The sequence below is a fragment of the Agelaius tricolor genome, unplaced genomic scaffold, assembly GCF_023055355.1.
Source record: "Agelaius tricolor isolate 1412-34295 unplaced genomic scaffold, bAgeTri1.0.p SCAF_17, whole genome shotgun sequence".
NCBI classification, from domain to species: domain Eukaryota; kingdom Metazoa; phylum Chordata; class Aves; order Passeriformes; family Icteridae; genus Agelaius; species Agelaius tricolor.
Genome location: NW_027269277.1, coordinates 15,878,058 through 15,899,479, shown reverse-complemented (window position 1 = coordinate 15,899,479; position 21,422 = coordinate 15,878,058). Strand labels below are relative to the sequence as shown.

The following is a 21,422-nucleotide window of genomic DNA, read 5'->3' as shown; positions in this document are numbered from 1 at the left end:
ATGTTAACATTCTTGTAGCAAACTTTCTCACACACTTTCTGTAAATAACTGATTGTTTTGCATTCCTTTATAGAGAAAGAGAAAGTTGATGGACTGTTGGTTTGTCCAGTGTCATTGGAGAGGTGGCACTGTCACCCTCCAATCCACTGTCACTCTTAGAAAACTATAAATGTTGGAGTCAGAAAATAAACTGCCCTTTTTTCTTCACCTTGAGAACAGCCAGTGTGTGCTTGTGTTCTTTCATGTCCTATAAGCAACAATCAGTGTCTTTGTAAAAGCTCCTAACCCATGAGCAGGACACAGACCCAGGTGTTGCTCTAGGATATGAAATAAAACAACGTGGACACTGGACTTTCCAAGGTAAAAAAGAGGGAAAGTTTAATTTCTGACTCCAGCATTTACAGATTTCTAAGAGTGACAGTGGATTGGAGGGTGACAGTGCCACCTCTCCAATGACACTGGACAAACCAACAGTCCATCAACTTTCTCTTTCTCTATAAAGGAATGCAAAACAATGAGTTATTTGCAGAAAGTGTGTGAGAAAGTTTGTTACAAAAATGTTAACATCAGAAGGCTTAGAAGAACTTAAAAAAACAGGACAGCACCCAGGCACTGTGGGCTCCCAGGCCATGGGGAGATGACACATCCACAGCACAGCTGAATGGCTCCAAGCTGCACCTGAAGTGATTTAATCCCCAATAACAATATTTAAATGCTTGACAACTGAAGAAACCTCACACAGCTTCCCTGCCAGTATATCAGAGTAATCTTTTTGTAATATTAATCAGGTTTAAGATTCCTCCTTTTCAGGGCAGAGTGCCACAGTTAAGCCTTGCATGCCATGCATTTATTGCTGGAAGCCATTCTGGAGGTTGGACTTGCTTGGAGAACTGGTAGGGAGCTCACAGCACCCTGGTGTTTCATTTGTAGTCCAGAAACATCAGTCAGGGTTGTTGTATCTCAGTCCTGTCACCCTTCATGAGGACTGATCCAGGGGCTGTGTCCTGCCAGCAAGAACCTGCAGTCCCATCTCTGGATGGGTGGGAGCATTCCTGAGGCAGAGGCAGCTGAGCCAAGATGGAAACATGGGGAGATGGAAATGGGTCCTGGAGATGCTGGTCACCAGCTGGGAAATATGGAAAGATGGAAATGGGTCCTGGAGATGCTGGTCACCAGCTGGGAAATATGGAAAGATGGAAATGGGTCCTGGAGATGCTGGTCACCAGCTGGGATACATGGAAAGATGGAAATGGGTCCTGGAGATGCTGGTCACCAGCTGGGGCACTGGGGCTGCCCTGGGGCTGCAGGGTGAGCACTGACATGGGGGCAGTGAAGGTTCACAGCCCTCTGCCACTGTGCCCTGGTGGGATTCACACATGGTGGAAACTATCCCCTGATTCTCCTTTTGGAGGGGGACTCTCAGCCCTCCTTGGCCTCTTGGTTTAATCTCCCAGCAGTGGGTGTTCATCAGCCACTGCCTCCCTCCCACTGGGATTTGCTCCCTCCCTTGCTGCTGGCACTCCAAACCCTGCAGAGCAGAGCAGGAGAAATGCACAAATATGTCCTCATTCAACAGATGGCTTGAAAAATCCAGGAGGGCTTAGCCCTGTGTAGAAGCCACTTGTTTTAAGGATGCTTCATACACAGAACACATGGTTTCCTTTCATCACTTATGTCAAGACTGGAGCTGGGCTAAGAGGTGTCACCCCCCACCACTGCATGCCTGCCTCCTCTGAGCTATGTTGAGAACCTCTTCACTCCTCTCTCTCTCTGGTTTGGTACTTCCCCTTTGATCTGTGTCATCTCAGGTTTATTTTCCAAGATTCAGAAAGAGCCTTGTCAAGCAGGCAGGGGCAGAGCCTCTCAGCAGAGCACATTCACTTGCCAGGCTGCTTCTCCTCCACATCAAGTTATTTCTTTCCCTTTATCTTCCTGCACAGCAGCCAAAGAGGGAACTTCTTTACCCTGGCCCTGGGAGAAATCTGCAGGGGCTGGCATGGCTTGGGGATCTCATGTTGATGGCTTCACACCCAAATTTGTTGCACTTTATGGTCCAGAGCATGACACTGACCTGAGATGGGCCTTGCTGTGCCAGAATTGGCTTGGTGGCTTACAGAAGAAAATAATAAGCAGAGCACAAAACTGGCCAGTGGGTACCAGGAACCTCTTGTGGTTATAAAACAAGAAAACCAAAATAGCTTAAATGCTTTTCACACTGTGTAGGCTCAAGCGTTTTGTAAAACAGCCTTGGTGTTCCCTCAATGTGGTAAATGAGTTGTTCTGAGTCCTGGAGGGCTCTCAATGTGCAAGAGGCTGAGTGTGGCAGGACAGGCAGCCTGAGAGAGCAGCAGTTCAGCATCCCCAGCTGGCTCAGATATCCCCAGTACCTGGAGGTGCTTTGTGCAAGGGGTGGGTGAGGGCAGGAGCTGCATTTGCCATGACTGTTGAAGGCACTTGTCAGTTTTTCCCATCTCATGGGTCTGTCCTGAGCAGTGCTGGGGGCTCAGATGGAGCAAGGACCTCCCAGGTGAGCTGTGCTGACAGGGGCTGCTCTGCCCAGGCTGCTCCCAGCAGTGCCCAGGACCTCACTGGGTGGGTAACAGTGAATCCCTTCCCAAAAGCTTCCCTGGCAAGCTGATCTTCTCCTTGGGACAATCTGGGAACTGGGAGTCACACTGTCTGCTGCTAGATTGTACTGTGGGGTTATATGTGTCACACAGATCATGTCTATTTCTCTTTCAAGCAAAGATCATTTTTAGCATGCAAATAAATGCTCTCCTAAAAGGGAAGGCACCATCTGCTCCTAAGCACAAATTTAATTTTCCAAAGGGTTAGGTTTAAATAAGATCCACAGTCTCAGAGTGGTAGCTGGGGGAACCTGTAATGGGGTTTGGCCCTTTTGGCATCTTGCTGGAAGCAGATATTTTAATTTATGGCAGGGAAACACAGTGCCTGCAATGAAAGAGGGGTTCTGACAGCTCTGGAGACTCCCAAACTCCCTGTGCTCCTCCCAAGGCCCTGATGGTTGAACAGGTGCTTGCAGGTGGGCTCAGAGCACTGATATGCACACAAAGGACCAGAAGGCCATTGGTGTGGGTCCCTGAGCAGGCAGGAGTCTCAGCTGCAGCCAGGCACTCTCCTGTGCTCAGCTGGGTGAGCTGGAGCCAGGCTGTGCAGCTGCCTGGTTTCACCTGGCAGTGCTGGGAGCACCAGCAGCTCACCAGTTCCACCAGTGCAGGGCCCAGCAGAGCCCTGAGCAGCTCTGTGCCCATCAGCTGAGCCAGGGGCCCTCACTCTCTGTGCCCCTCCTGCCTTGCAGCCCCTGGTGTTGCTGATGGAGTGGCCTGAAGCCACCAACTTCGCCTGCCTCATCGCGGGCTACTGCCGGCTCCTGGTGGACTCCAAGAAGATGATCCTGGCCAGGGCCCCCAGCCAGCCACCCCCACCTCAGATTATCAAGGCAGGTACGTTTCAGCCTCTGCTTTCTGTGCCAGCCCCTTGCCCAGCCTCCTGCCCTCCCTGTGCTCAGCACTCTGCAGCATCAGGAAGGGAAAGGCTTTCTCTGGCAGCTCCACCTGGAGAAGCAGCAGACTCCTTCTTTAACCAGAAAATAAGGAGCAGGGAGACAGGTGCTCATTTTGGGTCAGCCAAAATGCCTTGTGGTGTCAGCTCAGGCCCTAAACACTCCCCATGAGCTGTGCTGGCAGCTCCTGGAGCAGCTCCAGGAGGTGCTGTTAGAGGAGGCCTGTAAGGCTGCCAGCCACATGCTGGGGCTCACAGAGCAGCCTGTGCATTCCCTGGCTGGCATCCTGCTCCCACCTGAGTGTGTGAGCTCAGGGGCTGCATTCCTGCTGCCTCTGACACTGCTGCCCCCAGCCTGGGGCTCTGAGCCTCAGGGGCAGCCCTGTGAGCCTGGCTGCTCTGCTGATTTCCCAAATCAGGAATGCAGCTTGGCTGTCCCAGCTTTTCAGGGAGGAGGAGGCTGTTCTGGACACAGCAGGAGCTTCTGTCCCAGCAGGCACCAATGCTGTCCCCTAAGGATGGATTGCAGGTGTGAGTCACCCTCCAAAAAGAGCAATGATTCTCAAGAGTGATTTCAAACAAGAGCCAACCATGAACCACATGCTGCTGTTCACATCCAATACATTTTGTATAGGAAATATAAAATATGGTTTAGTGACTGGAGATGGGCAAAATACCAACCCAAGGTCACTCCCAGAGCTCCCAAGTGACACTGCAGCTCCAGAGGGCTGTGACAAGTGCTCAGCTTAGCTGCCAGTGTCAAACCTCCCTTCTCAAGATGGGCCTGGCTTGGGGAGGTGGGAGGAGTGCAGAGGGTCCTGGGGAAAGCACTTGGTGCCTTTGAGGAAGGCACCCAGGCATGGATTTGGCACCTGTGGGAGGACACTCTCACAAGAGGGATCAGAAAAGCATCTGCAGCAACCTCAGTGAATCCACAACAGGCCTGGCAGGTGATTTTGGTGTAAGTACAAGCAGTTTCCTCTCCTTTCTTCCTCTGTGCCCCTGACTGACAGCTTCATTGTGCTCTGCCCTGGTTTGCCCTATGGATTTAATCACATTTTGCTGTGAGCAGAGGGTGTTTGCAACTGAGCTGGTTTAGCTGCCATCAGAGTGCTCCTTCCCTGGCTTCTGCCACCCTGACATGGGCCACAGGGCCACAGGGACACAGGGACACGTGGCTGTGGGGAGTCAGAGGAGGGGAGAGCACCCCACACCCAAGGGCCTGGCAGGAGGCTGGCAGCACCCACAGTTCCTGGCCTCTCTGGGGATGGCTCAGCACAGGCAGGTGGTGTTTTCCACATTCTAGCAACTGTGACAACAGCCAGAATTTTTTCCTGAGATTTCTCTTCAGGGTCTTCGTCCAAACCTCTACCAAAAAGAGAGTTGCAAGTCTTGCCCTGCTCTTGATAGTCTCAAATAACCAATGTAACCCTGCAGGGGTGGGAGTGAGTGTGAGAGGGACTCACAGCGTGGTAGGACAGCAGTGGGTCTGTGCCAGCCCTCTCTGGGTGGCCTGGCCCATGCTCCTGGGTGCACTGAAAACCTCTGTGACCCATGGAGTGGAGCAGGTCCCTTGCAGACCCAGGGCACTCAGCCCAGCCACCCTTCAGCAGGAGTGGGTTTAGGGTGTGTTGGGCAAACAGTCTGCTCACATTCTGCTCTCCTCAGGGCTGCAGGCTGAGCTGTCAGAGCTGGGTGGATCACAGGGAGCAGGGATGCTGATCATTAGCACATCCTTGCAGGAGAGGGCCCCACTGGGATGAATTAAGTTAGCCCAGACTTCCCAGGCTGCAGGCAGACTGTGCCAGAATCTTAAATGTAAAAATCAAGCCTTGGCCCATGCTTTTACCTAGAAGAGGAGCACATCCATCTTCCCTGAGGCCCATTAAAGCTTCCTGCTGAACAGCAGACATTTTTAGAAATGCACACGCTGTCTGAGTGTTGTCAGTGAGATCCATCTCTGCATTTCCCTGTGGAGCCAATATGCCACAGCCTTGCCCTCCACTGTGCCCTGCTGGAGCTACCCAGGTGATTCAGCTCCCTGTCCCTTCTTCTCCCCACTCTCACCCTCAGCCATCACCAGCTCTGTGCCCTTAGCTGCTCTCTCAGCTCCTTGTCAGGCAGTTCTCTCCTTCCTGAGCATGCAGCAGCTGGATTTTGGATTTCTGGGGTTTGGCCCCATTCAGCAGCAGGCCTTGGCTTGGCATGGGCAGCCAGGAAGCCTCTGCCTCATCCTTTGCCACCCTCCTAGAGCCCACACAGCTCTGGCAGCCTTGTGCTCCCTCTCCCAGCTGTCATTTCTGAGCGCTGCCATGGCCAGGCATCAAAGAGATTTTATTTTTATTGGGATTTTAGCATTGCAGGTGATGAACAGTATAATACAAACATGTGTTTGGGGAGACAAATTGTCCAATTTGTCGAGCTAATGAATTTAATTAGGATTTATTTGATTTAATTTCCCCTTGGTCAGACAGAACCTGCATCCCCTGGCTCTCAGCACAGCTGCACAATCCAACCTGCAATGCAGACAGATTCCCCTCCTGAGGGATGGACCTCTGGCCAGAAATTCAAGTATTATTTCAGCACTTTCCCCGCACAAGGGAACAAGGGGAGGCTGTCACTGGGAGATGCTTAACAGCAAGAGCAGCAGGCTCTGTTATAGCCAGCCTGATCCAGTAGCTGTCAGCCTGATAGAAATAGCACATGGATCACAGGCAGTGAGGGACAAGGGGCTGTTCCTGTCACTGGTACACAGCCAAACTACAGTGGATGTCTCCCCAAAAGGCAATATTACTCCACTTTTAGTAGTCTCCTGATGAACACTGCTTGGTGTGGCCAACATTACCCAAAAATGGCAACAATTCCTTCTTGCCATATTACATGTGAGCTGGCAGGCTGAGGCTGGAGCTCCTTGTTGGAGCAGCTGGGCTGCTCCTGCTGCCCTCTGGACACAGCTGGTGGGTCAGTGATGAGCACCCACATCCCTGTGCCCCGGGCCAGCTGTGCTGGCCAGCCCTGCTCTGGCTCCGCTCACCCTGCCCCCAGCAGAGGGATCGAGCTCAGGGACCTGTCCTGGGACCAGAACTGTTTCATGTGCTCCTCAAGGACACAGCGGATTGAGAGCACCCTCAGCAAGTTTGCAGATGACACCAAGCTGAGGTGGTTTGGTTGATAGTCCTGAAGGATGGATGACATCCACAGGGACCTGGACAAGCTCCAGTGGGAATCTCATGAGGTTCAACAAGGCCAAGTATGAAGTGCTGTACCTGGGGCAGGGCAACCCCAGTATTGATCCAGGATGGGGAATGAACAGATGGAGAGCAGCCCTGCAGAGGAGGACTGGGGGATGCTGAGGGATGAGAGGCTGGACAGGACCCAGCCTTGTGCACTCACAGCCCAGAAAGCCAAGAGTGTCCTGGGCTGCCCAAAAAGCAGCATGACCAGCAGGTCAAGGGAGGGGATTCTGCCCCTCTGCTCCACTCTGGTCAGACCCCACCTGCAGTGCTGCCTCCAGCTCTGGGGTCCCCAGCACAGGAAGGACATGCAGCTGTTGGAGGGAGTCCAGAGGAGACCATGAAGATGATCAGAGTGCTGGAGCACCTCTCCCAGGTGAGAGAGTTGGAGACTTTAGTCTTGAGAAGAGAAGGCTTCAGGGAGGCTTTTTCATAGGGCTTGTAGCTATAGGACAAGGGGCAGTGGTTTTAAATTGAAAGAGAGTAGATTCAGATTAGATACAAGGAGGAAGGGTTTTCTGATGAGGGTGGTGAGGTGTAGGCACAGGAACATTCAAGGTTTCCTTCAATGTTGGACATGGCTCTGAGCAACCCAATCTAGCTGGTGTCCCTGCTCACTGTAGGGAGATTGCACCAGATGGCCTTGAAATGTCCCTTCCAACTCCTTCTGTGGTGCAGGACATTTCTCCTACCCTCATTCCTGGCAGCCAGGCCCAGCAGGTTTTCCAAAGGCCATCCAGGTGGCCTGGCTGTGCTGCAGGGAGCGTGGGTGTCCCCCTGGAGGGCAGAGATCACAGGGATGTTTCTCCAGGGTGGGCAGGAGCTTCCCCAGCTGTTTTCCCCTCACTGGGTGCTGCTGCTAACGTGCCTGTTGTGCTTTTGGTTTAGATTACATCAACGCACACAACTTCCAGCGGCCTGCCACGGCAGGGCACCTGGGAAAGAAGGAGAATGGGCTGGTGGGTGGCTCTGCCACTGTCCCCGGAGCAGCCGGGGCTGCTGCCAGCAGGGACTCGGAGCTCATCCGCTTCTGCTACCTGCACATGCGAGAGCAGAGGAAGGAGAGGGAGAGCGCCACGGATATCAATGAAAACCTGATCTTTTTTGAGGAAACTCGTCCCAGGACCAAATCTGACCCCACTTCCAAAAGCTCTGGCCAAGGCTACAACGGGGCAGCCAAGGAGTTCGACCCGGCCGGCCTTGAGCAGGAGAGGCAGGGCAGCAGGGCCAGGGCACACACCATAGACACGCACCTGCGCAGCGACAGCGCCCACCTGTACTGCGAGTCCTGCCAAGCCAGGATCAGGAGCCGGCTGGCCTCGGGCACGGCGGGCAAGCCCGGCAGCACCCGCGACACCACCGTGGACTTGATGTCGCTCCCCCCTCCCGGGAATGACGAGGAAGAAGACGAGACAACATCCCTGCTCCCCGCCATCGCCGCTCCCCCTCCTGGCTTCCGAGACAACAGCTCCGACGAGGACGACCCCAAGCGCCGGGCAGCTGCCCAGAGCCAGGAGCAGGGCCGGCACCTCTGTGGCATCCTCTACGACGAGATCCCGGTCACCCTGATCGACAGCGTGCAGCCACGGACCGTCCGAGACCACGCCCAGGAGCTGGACGATGCCCTGGTGTCCACCCTGCAGGCGCTGGAAGCCCTGGCTGCCTCAGAGGATTGCCCACATCCCCCACCACAGCAGACAGCAGGTATTTTAGTGGCTGTGACTCCCTTTTTGTCCTATAGCCTTTCTTTCCTACTGTGCATCCTTCCCTGTAGTCTCCCCCTATCCTATAAGTGACTTTGAAGCAGCTTCTAGTAAAAACTAGATTGTGGCAGCAGGCTGTAGCAGGAGCAGCCAAGCTGCTGCTCAGAAGATTTCTGAGAAGCTGAGGTGGGACTCCTCTCCCTGGCAGAGGCTGAAGGAGTCTCTTGGTTTGTCCCAAATCTGCCATATGCCACGATGCTGGGGCGGGTCCCTAACCAGCCAGCACTGTGAGTTCCTCCCCTCTGTGACCCCCTCAGCTGGGACCCTTGGCCATCGGTCTCTGCCGGTTCCCACCCAGGTTTTGCAGTGTGTGAGCCCTTCACAAGGCAAACCTGCTGCCAGATGGGTGACTCTGGGACCAGCCTGCTGGCAGCACAGTCCTTTGTCCCTCTTCCCACCTTGGTTGCCCTACTCACTGTGGCAGAGTACCTGTTGCCCAATTTTCCTTCTTGTGCCAGACACATCCCTATAGCTCTGCTACCACCAACAATGGAAAGCTTCACAGGATCTCTTCCTGGGCCAGAAGCTCTTGATGAATTGAGCTATCAAGCCAGCTCAATGCTGACCAAGTGATTTCCCTTACAAGCCTTAACTCTTAGTTGTGAGAAGTCACAGAAGTTTCTCCAATGTGCCCTGCATTCCTGGGAGCCTCCTGCCACAAGGAGTTCCCCTCTCCTCCACACAGCACTGTGCTGTGAGGGTTGTTGTGGGGTTTTCTTTGTGTCCCTCCTCAGGTCTTATTGTCCTGGCTGCCATCACTCCTGAGTCATCCTTGGACTCTGGCCACGAGACAAACTCCTCAGAGCTGACCGATGTCTCGGAGATGGTCTCTGCCATGAAGCAGCACCAGAACGCAGCCTACTTCCTCACCCAACACATCAACAAAGAAAACCTCCTGGCCAGGAAGGACTTGCCTTTCCGAATCCAGAGCTGTGCTGCCCAGGCTGTTCTCACCTCTCCCTACCCCCTGAGCCGCCAGGACCCCTCACTGAAGCCAGCCTTCTCCACCCAAAGTCCCAGCCTTACCAACTGCAAGAGCAAGCAGGAGCAGCAGCCCAGGGAGCAGAGCTGCACCTCGGCTGCCCAGCCAGGGCTGAGCCCCCAGCTCAGTGAGCAGAGCAAGGGGGCTGCCGTGCCAAGCTCTGAGTGCAAAGCTGCAGGTCACACAAAAGCTGCCTCTGAGGTATCTCTGCATGCCACAGCAGCCCCGAGCAGGGAGCAGGCACAGGATCTACAAGAGAAGATGCCCAAAGAGGTGCAGCCGAGCTCCAAGCTGCTTCTGGACCAGAAGAGCAGTGTAACTTCAGCCATCGTTTCAGCTGCTCTGCAGCAGGTGGCAAATGCAAAAGCCTCAGCTCCCCAAGTGGTATCAGCCTTAAAAGAAGACCAGAACATGAATGGTACCAGCAGCAAGTCCTTGACACTTAAAGGAGGTCCACAAACTGCAGAGACATTGTGTAACTGTCAGCAGCAGCAGCAGGTCTCTCCACAGCAGCACTGTGAAGTTTCTCCAAGTCCTAAGGAAGCTCCTAGCAGTCAGGCTGAAGCTTTCCACCTCACCTCAGCAGGCGAGGAAATGATGCCCAGTAAGACTTTTGCCTCTAAAAGCTACCAGCAAAAAGTGAGTAGAGATGCTGCAGGAAAAGCTGCGAGTGGAGAGACAGGTCAGAAGGCAGGTGGGGAAGCCACAAACCTCATCTTGCAGAAACACTCAGCCCCTTCAAACCAAGGACAGAAAATACAACAGGAAAGCTCGGCCAAAATCTTAAAAGCTGAGAGCAGCAATGTGCACTCTCCATCACCTGGTAGCACTTTCAGGAGCACCAGTGAGGAAGCCAAAGGGCCAATCCAGCTGGTGCCCAGATCTGAGAGCCTGCAGATTAGCACTGTGCCTTCCAAAAAAGTAGAGAAAGTCCTGGAGGTAACCCAGCAAGATGCTGATGTCCCAGCTAAACCCAAAGCCCCAAAAGCTCCCTTCAGGCTTAGGAACCTGTTCTCTGCAACATTTCCCACCCGGCTGAAAAAGGAGACGGACGAGCGGCAGGCCCAGCTGCAGAAGGTGAAGCAGTACGAGCTGGAGTTCCTTGAAGAGCTGCTCAAGCCAAAGAGCAAAGGTGACCTCCCACCACAGGAGTATCTGCACCCCCCTGCCCCTGGGCGCTGCAGCTGCCAGCTCAGGAGCAGTCCTGTGCAGAAAGTCCCAGGGATGTCCAGGGAGCAAAGGCGCAGCTGCGACTGCAAGCGGATTTGCAGGGGAATGAGGCCACCCCCCAACCAGCTGGTGGTGCCAGAACTGGAGAGGCGAGGCAGGGATAAAGCTGCAGATGACCAGAAGCAGGTGGAAGCCATAAGGCTGACCAGCATGAGCAGCCCTTCCAAAGGCAAACGGATCCGATCCACAAGTTTGGAGTCCCGAGACAACCGGTCAGACCCAGAGAACGGCATGTCCTGTCTGACAACGTGCACCTCCCGGGGGGAGTGCATGGGTGCGCCCCACTACAGGAAGCTCTTGCGTCGCTACAGTGTCAGTGAAATAGATAAGACTGAAAGGACATCCCTGTCCTCTGATGTCTACCAGAATATCTACACGACCAAGCAGAAAGGCCCCCAGAAAGAGCCTGAGCCCAGCATCCTCTGTCCTGTTCTGAAGAGCAAAATCCAGGAAGCCTCTGGAGTGGCTGACCCCTCCTACGTCCAGATAGCACAGGACAAAAAGAGCCAGAAGGGTTCAGCAGTGTTCTCTGTCCAGGAGGAGATGTACCCGAGTCCTGCTGAGCTGCGGGATGAAGACATGGAGGATGAGAAGTGCTGCTCCATCCGGTACTGCTTCTACTACAGGAAATGCGATGTGGCAGATGACGGGAGCGAGAAGGATGAGCTGTCCTATTCCATCCCCATGCAGATACTCCCGGGAATGAAGCTGGACAATCAGATGGTCCCAGTCATGAGCAGGACTCTTCAGGTCCTGGACGCGACAGCCTGCAGCAGTCCCAATGAGAGCCAGACCCAGGAGATAGATTTAAGGACCTCCAGTTTTGAGGGGAGCTTGGCAAAGATCAACACCCTTCGAGGCCATGCCTACAGCTTCCCCAACGGGTTTCTGCAGGTGCAGCTGGACACCAACGAGCTCCTGACCATCCTGAGGCAGTGTGTGCTGAGCCCCGAGGTGCGGGACTGCAAACCCTACATCTCCCAGCTGGCTGAGTACAAGCAGGAGCTGGCGCTCAAGTTCAAGGAGTTCCGGGCGTCCTGCCGCCGCGTGGCCGCCGTCGACAAGAGTCCCACCCACATGCTCTCGGCCATCACGAGCAGCTTCCAGGTGCTAAGCAGCCTCATCGAGACCTTTGTGAGGCTGGTGTACGTTGTGCGCTCCGAGTCCCAGCGCCAGGAGCTGCTGACCAAGGTGGAGGAGGTGGTGAGAAACTACACCTTCCTCCTGAAGGCTGCCGAGGAGTCCACGGCCAGGACGCTGAGCCACCAGCAGACTGTGGAGCAGCTCGCCCGCCAGTCAGCCACGGTGGCCACGGTCATGAGCACCCTGACACGCTCCCTGAAGACGCTGATCAATAAGTAAAGCCAACTGTGAAGACCAAGGAGGCAGTGTGTGCCAGGCCGTGCTCTCACATCTCACAGGTCTGCTGAGGATGCGATGCCTGCAGGCCCACGCTGACCGGGGTCTGCGGTAGCCAAGACACTCTTTGATCTCTGCAGAATGCATGGTTGTGTTGGTGATGGGTTTGAAGGGTGCATTTGTGCCCTGTCACAAGCTGTGCAATCTGCTGGTCCAGGGGCTCAAGCAGCTTCTCTGCTTGTTGTCCCACACTGGCTCGTTGGTGACAGTACTTGGGAGGTACAGGCACCCCATCTCCACACCAGTTTGGTTCCATGGGGTTCTGGGCCTCGCTCCTGCAGACCTCTGTCACAGTTTGTGGTGGGCCAGTGAGCTATCAGGAGCTGAGCTGAGATCTCCTGGCTCCACTTGGGCACTCTGGGGCCAAACCAATGTCTCGCCACGTAAACAACTCTTCTGCCTCCAGGATCTTCCTGGCCCACAAACACAACGTAATTAGCAGCAGAAGGGATCTCTGGGGTGCAAGCCCCTGCTGCTGTGCTAGGGCTTGGCAAGCAGTCCTAGCAGGTTATGGCAGGTTGCCATCACGCTGGCACAGAGCTGGGGCACCCTACTGGGCTCTGCTCTCACAGCCCCAGTGCTCTAGTCCTGAGCACAGGCACTGCCTGTGCCACAGGCAAGGGCTCAGTGCCTGCAAGGGGGGACAATCCAGAGAACTACAGGGCTGTCAGTCCGACCTCAGTGCTGAGAAGGTCACGGAGCAGATGATCTTGAGTGCCATGCCATGGCACACACAGGACAAGGGGATCAGGCCCAGCCAGCACAGGGGAAAGGCAGGTGCTGCTTGAGCAGCCTGGCCTCCTTCTATGACAGGGTGACTCTCTGTGGGTGAGGGAAAGGCTGTGGATTTTAGTAAAAAATCTAACACTGTGTTCTTCACTGTGTTCTTCAGCATTCTCCTGGAGAAATATGGATGGATGGATGGATGGATGGATGGATGGATGGATGGATGGATGGATGGACGGAGGGGCCCCAGAGAGTGGTGGGGAATGGAGTTAAACCCAGCTGGGGCCATCACCAGCATTGTTCCCCAGGGCTCAGTGCTGGGGCCTGTCCTGTTTAGTACCTTTGGAGGACACCCCCAGTCAGTCTGCAGGTGACACCAGTTTGGGTGGCAGTGCTGTGCTGCAGGGCAGGAAGGCTCTGCAGAGGGACCTGGCCAGGCTGGCTCCATGGGCTGAGGGCCAGCCAGGTCCTGCCCTGGGTCACAACAACCCCTGCAGCTCCAGGCTGGGGCAGAGGGGCTGGAAAGGGCCTGGTGGGAAAGGCCCTGGGGGAGCTGCTCAGCAGCAGCTCAACAGGAGCCAGGTGTGCCAGAGGCCAATGGCACCTGGCCTGTCCCAGCCACGGTGGGGCCAGCAGGACCAGGACAGTGACTGTCCCCTGCCTGGGCACTGCTGAGGCCACTCCTCAAATCCTGTGTCCAGCTCTGGGCCCCTCACAACAACACAGACACTGAGGGGCTGGAGGGTGTCCAGAGAAGGGAACAGAGCTGGGGAAGGGTCTGGAACAAAATTCTGATGGGGAGCAGCTGAGGGAGCTGGGAAAGGGGCTCAGCCTGGAGAAAAGAAGAGTCAGGGGGGACCTTCTGGCTCTGCACAGCTCCTGACAGGAGGGAGCAGCCAGGTGGGGATAGGTCTCTTTCCCCAGGTAGCAAGAGACAGGATGAGAGGAAAGGGCTTCATGTTGTGCCTGGGGAGGTTTAGATTGGATGTAAGAAAAATTTCTTCACTGATGGTGGTCAGGTTTTGGAACAGGCTGCCTAGGGAAGTGGTGGAGTCACCATCCCTGGAGGTGTTAAAAAGACCTTTAGTTGTGCCATTTGGGGACATGGTTTAGTGATGCCCTTGGCAGTGCCGGGGGAATGGTTGGACTCAATAATCTTAGAGGTCTTTTCCAACCAAAACAATTCTGTGTTCCTCTTCTGGATGGCTGAATCCATGCTGGAGACCCTGCAAGGAGCCCAGACTGACTGATCTTTGACCACTGCAAGCCAGAAGGTGGGCTGGCAGCTGTGGGGAGACACTTCCAAACCATTCTCCAGAGGTTAGGTTCATGCCCCCAAGGCTCAGCCCAAACCCTCTCCTATTTCTTTTCACTGTGACCATCAGAGAAGAGCCCTGGATCAGCTCTGACTGTGAGCCAGGCAGGGGCTGTCCTCCTTGCCAGGGTGTTGGGGTTCTTCTTCTGTCTTCACCAGGCTGACTGCCATAAGAAGCATTATTTAGTTCTCTGAGGTGGCTATTTACTTGGAGTTGGGGTTTTTGATTGTTTTGGGGTTTTTGTTCTCACTCCTAGGTGAATGGTAAAATGATTCCTAGTTGTGTTCCTCCCCACCCCAAGGTTCCCCTCCTGCTCCTCCTCCCAGTCTAGTAATAGACATAATCAATGAGACAGCCTTAACTGGTGTTTCCCTGCAGCCACCCACCCTCCAAAAGAGAGCAAGGAGAGAAATGCAAGGTCACACATGGCATTGCCCTCCCCCTGCCACCCACTGCAGCTCACGTGTCCCGCCGGGATCCCGTGCCTGTCCCTGTCACAGCCCTCTGGCCAGGCAGGAGGGCACAGCCCTGGTCACAGCCCTGGCCTCAGGGGGTGAGGGCAGCTGTCCAAGCCAGGCAGCTCGGCCCAGCCCTTGGGGATGAGCAGTCGCTTCCCATCTCTATGATTTTTGATAAATATGCACATTGGAAATGTCTCGTTCTTCCATAGGAGCTATGGAAATGCACAAATGTGCTTTTAATACTGCATCCTCGGAGTGCAATAACCTCCCCTGGCCCGTGGCTGTCAGCAAGGCACAGAGCATCCTGCTGTGGGCACAGCCTCCTGACTTCAAGAACCATGTAGCAAATATCCAGTGGAAGAGCCAATTGGGACTTCAGTCCATGATGGGCAAGGCCTGTTACAGTGCTGAAGGCTGACAGGGTGTTTTCCTTTTCCCTGGGAATTACCTAGTATGAAACTCTGAGTTTCTTCAAAGCTCCCCGTTATGCCTATATCATTCCTCCATAAATCTCTCAGTCTAATACAGAGGAAAATTTTTTTATTGTCTGTATATATTATATATAAATAAAAAAATATATGTTATATCTATACACAAATTTATGTCTTGTTTTACAAACAAGAAAGATTAAATATATTAATCTTAATATCCAAACTAGCATTTGTGTCTTTTTTTAAGAACTTTGTGGAAATGTGGCTATTCTTAGATGTACAAGACACTGTTTGTAGGCAAAACCTCCTATTTTTGTTGCTATAGAAATGCAGGTATCACAGACAGGTTTGAAATGAACTGTTTGACTTGCCAAGATCACTTTTGTTTTGCTGAGAGCTGTTCTGGTTTAGTTCTCCCCCAGAAGGGGAAGGCAGCAGCAGTCACCCCTTCAGTGCTGGCACTGGGCACTGTGGCTGTGCTGGGACACCCTCCTGCCCTAAAGCTGGGGAGAAAGGCTTGATTTAACAAAGCCCTGCCTGATCCCTCTCAGGTGAGCCAAGGTGAGCACCCACGGAGCAGCTCCAGTCTGTGTTTTCAGCCAAGCCTTGGGGTGACAGTGTGGCCCTGCCATCGTGGCCTGATGGCTCTGCTGCCCTCTGGGACTGCTCTGGATGCCTGCAGGGAAAGCCCAGCAGAGCAGAATGCCAGACCTGGGGAGAATTCAGAGCCAGGCAAACAATTTCCTAGCTACAGACAATATCCAATGTACACGTCTTTGCCTGGCACCATGAACTGATCTCTGTTTATCAGGGAGGAAGGTGTTGATGTGTGTTCACTCTATACACCCCAAAGCCTCCAGGAATTATAAAAGCCAAGTCTAATAAGGATCCAACCCAAAAAAAGCCCCTATAGGAACTGGGTCATTCTCTACACGGGGGTTGAATGTGTGGTCTAAAGCAAAGGCGGCAGCACTTGAGACTCACACAGCACTTGAGCTCTCTGTGCCTCCAGGCTCGTTATTTTAATCTGCATCACACCCTTTCCTATGCTGAACTAACAGTGACACTGAATGGCACAAACCCCACCTATTTATAAAGCTGGATATGGATCAAAAGCATGGAAAAGCCAAGAGGTTTTCTAACAACCCCCAGAGCCTGACAGTGTTATTGACAGCAGGCAGTTAAATCAGCGATTTCAGCCTCGGTGCTTGGTACCATCTAGAGGGCAAGAAGCACACCATCAGAATGGTTATTTGTACAGGAATGTTATCCAGGAGCAGCCAGATGTCCCTCTGAGAGCAGAGGAGCTGGACTGGTACATTCCCTGCAGGATGACATTGCTGTATTCCTATCTTAGCTTTGGTCCCTGCTCTGGTTGGGGATTTGTAAATACTCCCAAAGGAAATGATCCAGGTAAAACGTTCTTGTTAATGGTTCTGAATCACAGCTATTTTTAAAAAATGCATCTCAGTAACACAGCACAGAGAAAAGTGGATTTTTTCCTCTAGTTCCTATTTCACTGCCCATCTCCCTGCAGACTGCCTGGTTCTCATTTAGCACCAGCAGTTCACCTCAAAGCCACTGTGCCCCGGGAAGTCAAAGTTAAAATACTGTGTGATAAACCAATTTTTCTGCATCCCTTCCCACCAGAGCAATCTGCCTGAGAGTGGCAGATTGTGTTTGCTGCCCTTCAGCACCTCCTCAGAGCAAACCAGCAGTCCCTGCCCTTCTCACATTGCCTTCCCCCTGAGTGTTCTGCTGTAGCCTCACAGCTGGTGCAGATTTCCTCCAGGACCCAGCCACAGCCTGCCCTCCTGGCCATCTGATGTCCCTGCATCCCCACAGCCTGCTCCCTGCCTTATCTCCTCTTATCTATGTCTGCTCTCAGGGAATTCTCACCAAGGCTCTATCAGTGACCATGGACAGAAAAGGAACAAAATCTGGACCAGGCTGGTCCCTCTAATGCTCAGGAGACCAACAGAGGACCTGGTGTGCTGGTTTTGGCTGGGCTAGAGTTAATTCTCCTCACAGCAGCTGGGTTTGGTTTTGTGCTGATAACCCAGGGGTGTTTGAGCTCTCCCTGAGCAGGGATTGCACCCAGCCAGGGCCTGTCCTGCTCCTCACCCTCAGCAGTGAGGAGCTGGGGGGCACAGCCAGGGACACCCCAGACCTTATGGCATCACCCTCAGCACACAAAGCTGGGGGAGAAGGAGGAAGGGGGAACATTCTGGGTTTGTCTTCCCAAGTAATCGATGGAGCCCTGCCTTCCTGGAGCACCTGCCTGCCATGGGAGGCAGTGCATGAATTCCTTGTTTTGCCTTGCTTGCTTGTGCAGCTTTTGCTTTATCTGTTCAGCTGTGTGGTGCTGCTTTGCCAGCTGAGGTTAAACCTCACTACCTGTCTGTCAGGGGTTAAAGCATCAAAGGCAGAGGTTGGAAAACCAGCAGGCCTCAAGCAGCAGTCCCAAGACAGGTTTTGTGTCTCCATGATCTTTGCTGGTCATTGTCAGCTGGAGACAGCAACTGGGCACCATGGCTGAGAGCACTTTGAACTCTAATCCCCATGGCAGAGCAGTCACATTCTCCTGTCAGGATTTCCACCCTCTCCAAGGTCTTGGCAGCACTACACAGGACTTGCAGGAGCCCCAGATACAACAGCAGAGCAAGCTGAATAGCTGGGACCCACTGCTGCTTTCATCGTGCCCAGAGGAGCTGACAGTCAAAGGGAAGTGAGTAATGTCTAAATTTTCTCCTCATTTAAAGCACAGTGTCTGGATTCCTGTGTGAAATATCCTAACAAATCCTGGATTCCTGTGTGAAATATCCCAACAAATTCCTCGCGTGGGCAATCACAGTGGGGCTGGGCAGGACACCTCTGGCCTTCTGTGCACATGGGAGAAGTCTGCCAGGGAGCAAAGTCATCTCAGCCTATTTACAGCACCCAAACATGCCTCATATACACAAAAACAGTCTGGTTTTGTGTATATTAGGAAATTTTTCCAGAGGTTTTGTGTCATGTTATGTAATTCCATGTCAGGGCATGAGCAGACCCCTCATCCCACTGCAGCTGCTGCAGAACCCCCCAGGCCAGCTGAGATGGTGTCCCTGGCTGTCACCTGTCCCCCACTCACGGAATGGATGGAGGGGGGCTCCTGCAGCTGGAATATTAAAGTTATTAAAAAGCAAACACACTGTGCCCAAAGTGGGCAGGAATTCCAGTGCTGCCCCTCTAAGGTTGAGAAGATGAAAGGGCTGAGGACATGCTCTAGGTCAGGACACTTTAAAATGCTTTAGTAAATCCCACTTTCAAAAAGCACCTTGGAAATTCTCCTAAATCTAATGAATATTCACCTCTTCCCAAGGCAAGAGGGCTCATTCCTCACACTTTTACCTGGGCTCCTTAGAAAGGCACAGTAAAAACGCTGAGTGGAAAGAGCAAGAACACAAAGGGAACCAGTCAGGATCCCTTAAAAACGATCTCTAAGTCTGTATTGGTTCCAGTGGAGACTTGGCAATACCGTTTATTTCCCAGAATTTTCACTTTTTGCTGATAAACGGTGTGCTTTTCCTTGGTGGGTGTGGTCCAGCGATGTCCTGTGTAACTCCGGGAATATTTACAGTGCCAAGGGTGAGCACCATTCCTAAATTTCCCCCTCTCCGCCTGCCCTCATGTCAGTCTCTCACCCCTTTTTGGCATCAACTTTCAACCTCCCTCCCTTTTTTAGCCTCTACTTTTCAGCCTTCCTTTTATTATTATTTTTTTTTCCTCAGCTTCTACTTTCCTATCCATCCTCCCACTTTTTATCTACCTCTACTTCTCTTTACTTTTTTTTTTGACCTTCAATTTTTCCAGCCACCAAGGCAAGAGGGCAGAGCCCGGTGTCATTTCCATCAAGTGCCATTCATTAACAGAACCGGCTGTGAGGCAGGGAAGTCACAAGGCAACAGAAAGAAATAACAACCCTCAGCCACGGGATTTTTGCATGAAAATGCGCTCTTGATTAGTGGCTGGTGGTAATTGAGTGGCAATTGTATGCAGGAAAGTGCCAAGAGGGGGACGAGGGCTACTTGTCTTGATTGATGTCGCCATGAAATTTGATGCTGTTAATGTGCTGCTGGAAACTTCCTGGGAATTTCATTCTCAGCTTGTGACACACAAAGGTATTTCTGAATAATTGCACCTCCTTCGAATCAGGTAAGTAAAGATTTTTTTGCCTGTTTGTGTTTTTTCAGGTTCTCCTCAGTTGGACGCTAATTTAATTCACAATTTTCAGAACTTGATGGAACACAGCACCTCAGGCTATGAGCTTGTCCTTTCTGCTTGTCCAGGCCAGCTTGTGCTTGTCCCTACTGTAAACCACTGGAAAATTAAATAAACTCCTTTAGATTGAAAGGTAATAATTCAATTTCTTGTATTTTGCTTTCAGAATGAGGCTCACCAGCTGCATTGAGGTGCTTTGAGGTGAATAAGGGCATCCACACCAGAGCTGAGACACTCCAATGCACTTTTTTCATCATCATCTGTGATCATTTCCCTGGGCAGCCTTTGACAGAAATCCTGACTCCCAAGCCAGTTTGGTTTGGTTTTCAAGGGATGCAAGCAGAGTCTCTCCTTTCATCCCAGGAACCAGATAAACCTCTCACTCTTCAAAGCTGCTCCTCCTTGTCCCTGCATGGCAAAGCGCCCTGCTCTAGACCAGCTGCGGCTGAGGAACCTCCTGAGCGAGTTTTGCCTTTGTTTAACTCAGACTCTGGTGCATTAAGAGCTTCTCCTTAAGCAAATCCCTGAGGTTATCCTGTTCCAAGAGCTCGGGGAGTCGTTAGTGGAGGTGGACTTTTGTCCTCAGGAACAAAGCCCCGGCCAATCTACAAAGGCTCCGCAGAGGCTGAAATAGGAGGGAAGCAGGTGGGTGTGAAAACACACCTGGCTGCCAGCTCAGAAAGGGAAAAAATATCTTTGATTTTACACAGAGCAGGTTGCTAGTTCCTGGTTTTAGGATTAAGGATTTAATTCTTTTTTTTTTTTTTTTTTTTTTTTTTTTTGGTCAGATTTTTCTCTCCCCCAAATCACATCTCTGTGATTCCAGGAGGATCCTGATAGGAAGCTGCTTCCAAAGTCCTGTGGAGGGAAGCCCAGGCAGGGCTCATCAATGAGAGGCATAATTTGCATGTTTAAATACACCCTCTGCTGCCTTCAGCCTCAGGGCCCCACTGCCTGGTTCACAAATATCAACTGAGATGTTTCTGTTTTCTGTGCCTGGGCACAGAAAACTCTCATTCTGTATACAATTAAATGGAATTTAAAACAAGAGTTTTGAGCAAATACTTCAAAACCAAGGTGTGCCCCAGACCTGGAGGCAGCAGTGAATGGCTGCAGGGATGTAGATTTGGGGCAAAAATGTGTCTGCTGGAAATTTGGGAGGGAGCCTCAAATCCCATCCCTTGAACCATCAGGTAGCCACTGCCCAGTGAAGTTTTCTTCACTGCTAAGATTAATTTTGTTTGTTAAGATGATTGTTCTTTGCTAAAATGAGCAATGATTAGCAACAAATTAGAAGCAAAGGGCTGTGTTCTTCCTTCCCCATTCCCTGGATTTGTTGTCTGTAACAGCATCTCAAAACTGCTGCAGCTACACCAGAAAATAATCAAAATTACCGGTATTAATATTCCAGTTCCATCAATGCAAAGCATGGGAATCAATACCTATTTTTATGCAGATGAATTCCAAATTTAATGACACTGTACAAAATGTTCTGGAAAACCTCCTCCAAGTATGGTATTGCAGTCATTAATTTATGGGTCTTTGGGGATAGTGGCAGCAGCATTTGGGGCCAGGGGAGTTTAAAGAAAATAAAGAAAACATGGCCAGCCCCACCCCCCCTTGATTGTGGATGATTTCTTCTGGTTGAATTCTCAAGGACTGGAAGCAAATCAATGTCAAATTCACTGCAGAACTTTATTGCCTCTTAGAAATTCAGGTAACATGAGCAGGAATTATACAATTGCATAAAAATTCTGAAGAAGCCGTGGCTTATTTATATATATATTTGTATGTTTCTATAAATGTGTCAATCTTCCTTCTTCACTTCATGGGGAAACAACAAGCACAGACAGGGAGTGAAGAGTCCCTGGCTTGGTCTCATCATTACCCTGGATTTGCTGGTGTTGTGTGTCTGATAGAAACACAGAAATGTGAGGAATTATCAATTCCTGCATTCTCTATGATGAAACACACGGCCTCTTTATTTTGAAGGGGTTTATAATAATGTATGCAAGCTAAAATTTGAGTATCATTTCCTTCAAAGTAGTGAAAAGTAATTTGAGATAATTCTTAGAAAAA

General features: G+C 52.0%; 1 protein-coding gene across 9 annotated transcripts in view; it reads left to right on the top strand.

The window, feature by feature from the left end:
* The window catches only part of FRMPD3 (FERM and PDZ domain containing 3), a 66,342-nt gene extending 51,036 nt beyond the window's left edge, over positions 1-15,306 (top strand). For all 9 annotated transcript variants that reach the window (XM_071442684.1, XM_071442681.1, XM_071442687.1 and 6 more), the window contains 3 exons: positions 3,320-3,464; positions 7,644-8,459; positions 9,253-15,306. In XM_071442684.1, coding sequence (XP_071298785.1) covers positions 3,320-3,464; positions 7,644-8,459; positions 9,253-12,092 — 3,801 coding nt within the window. In that variant the 3' untranslated portion in view covers positions 12,093-15,306. The remainder of the gene's footprint in view (positions 1-3,319; positions 3,465-7,643; positions 8,460-9,252) is intronic.
* Positions 15,307-21,422: the final 6,116 nt, after the last annotated feature.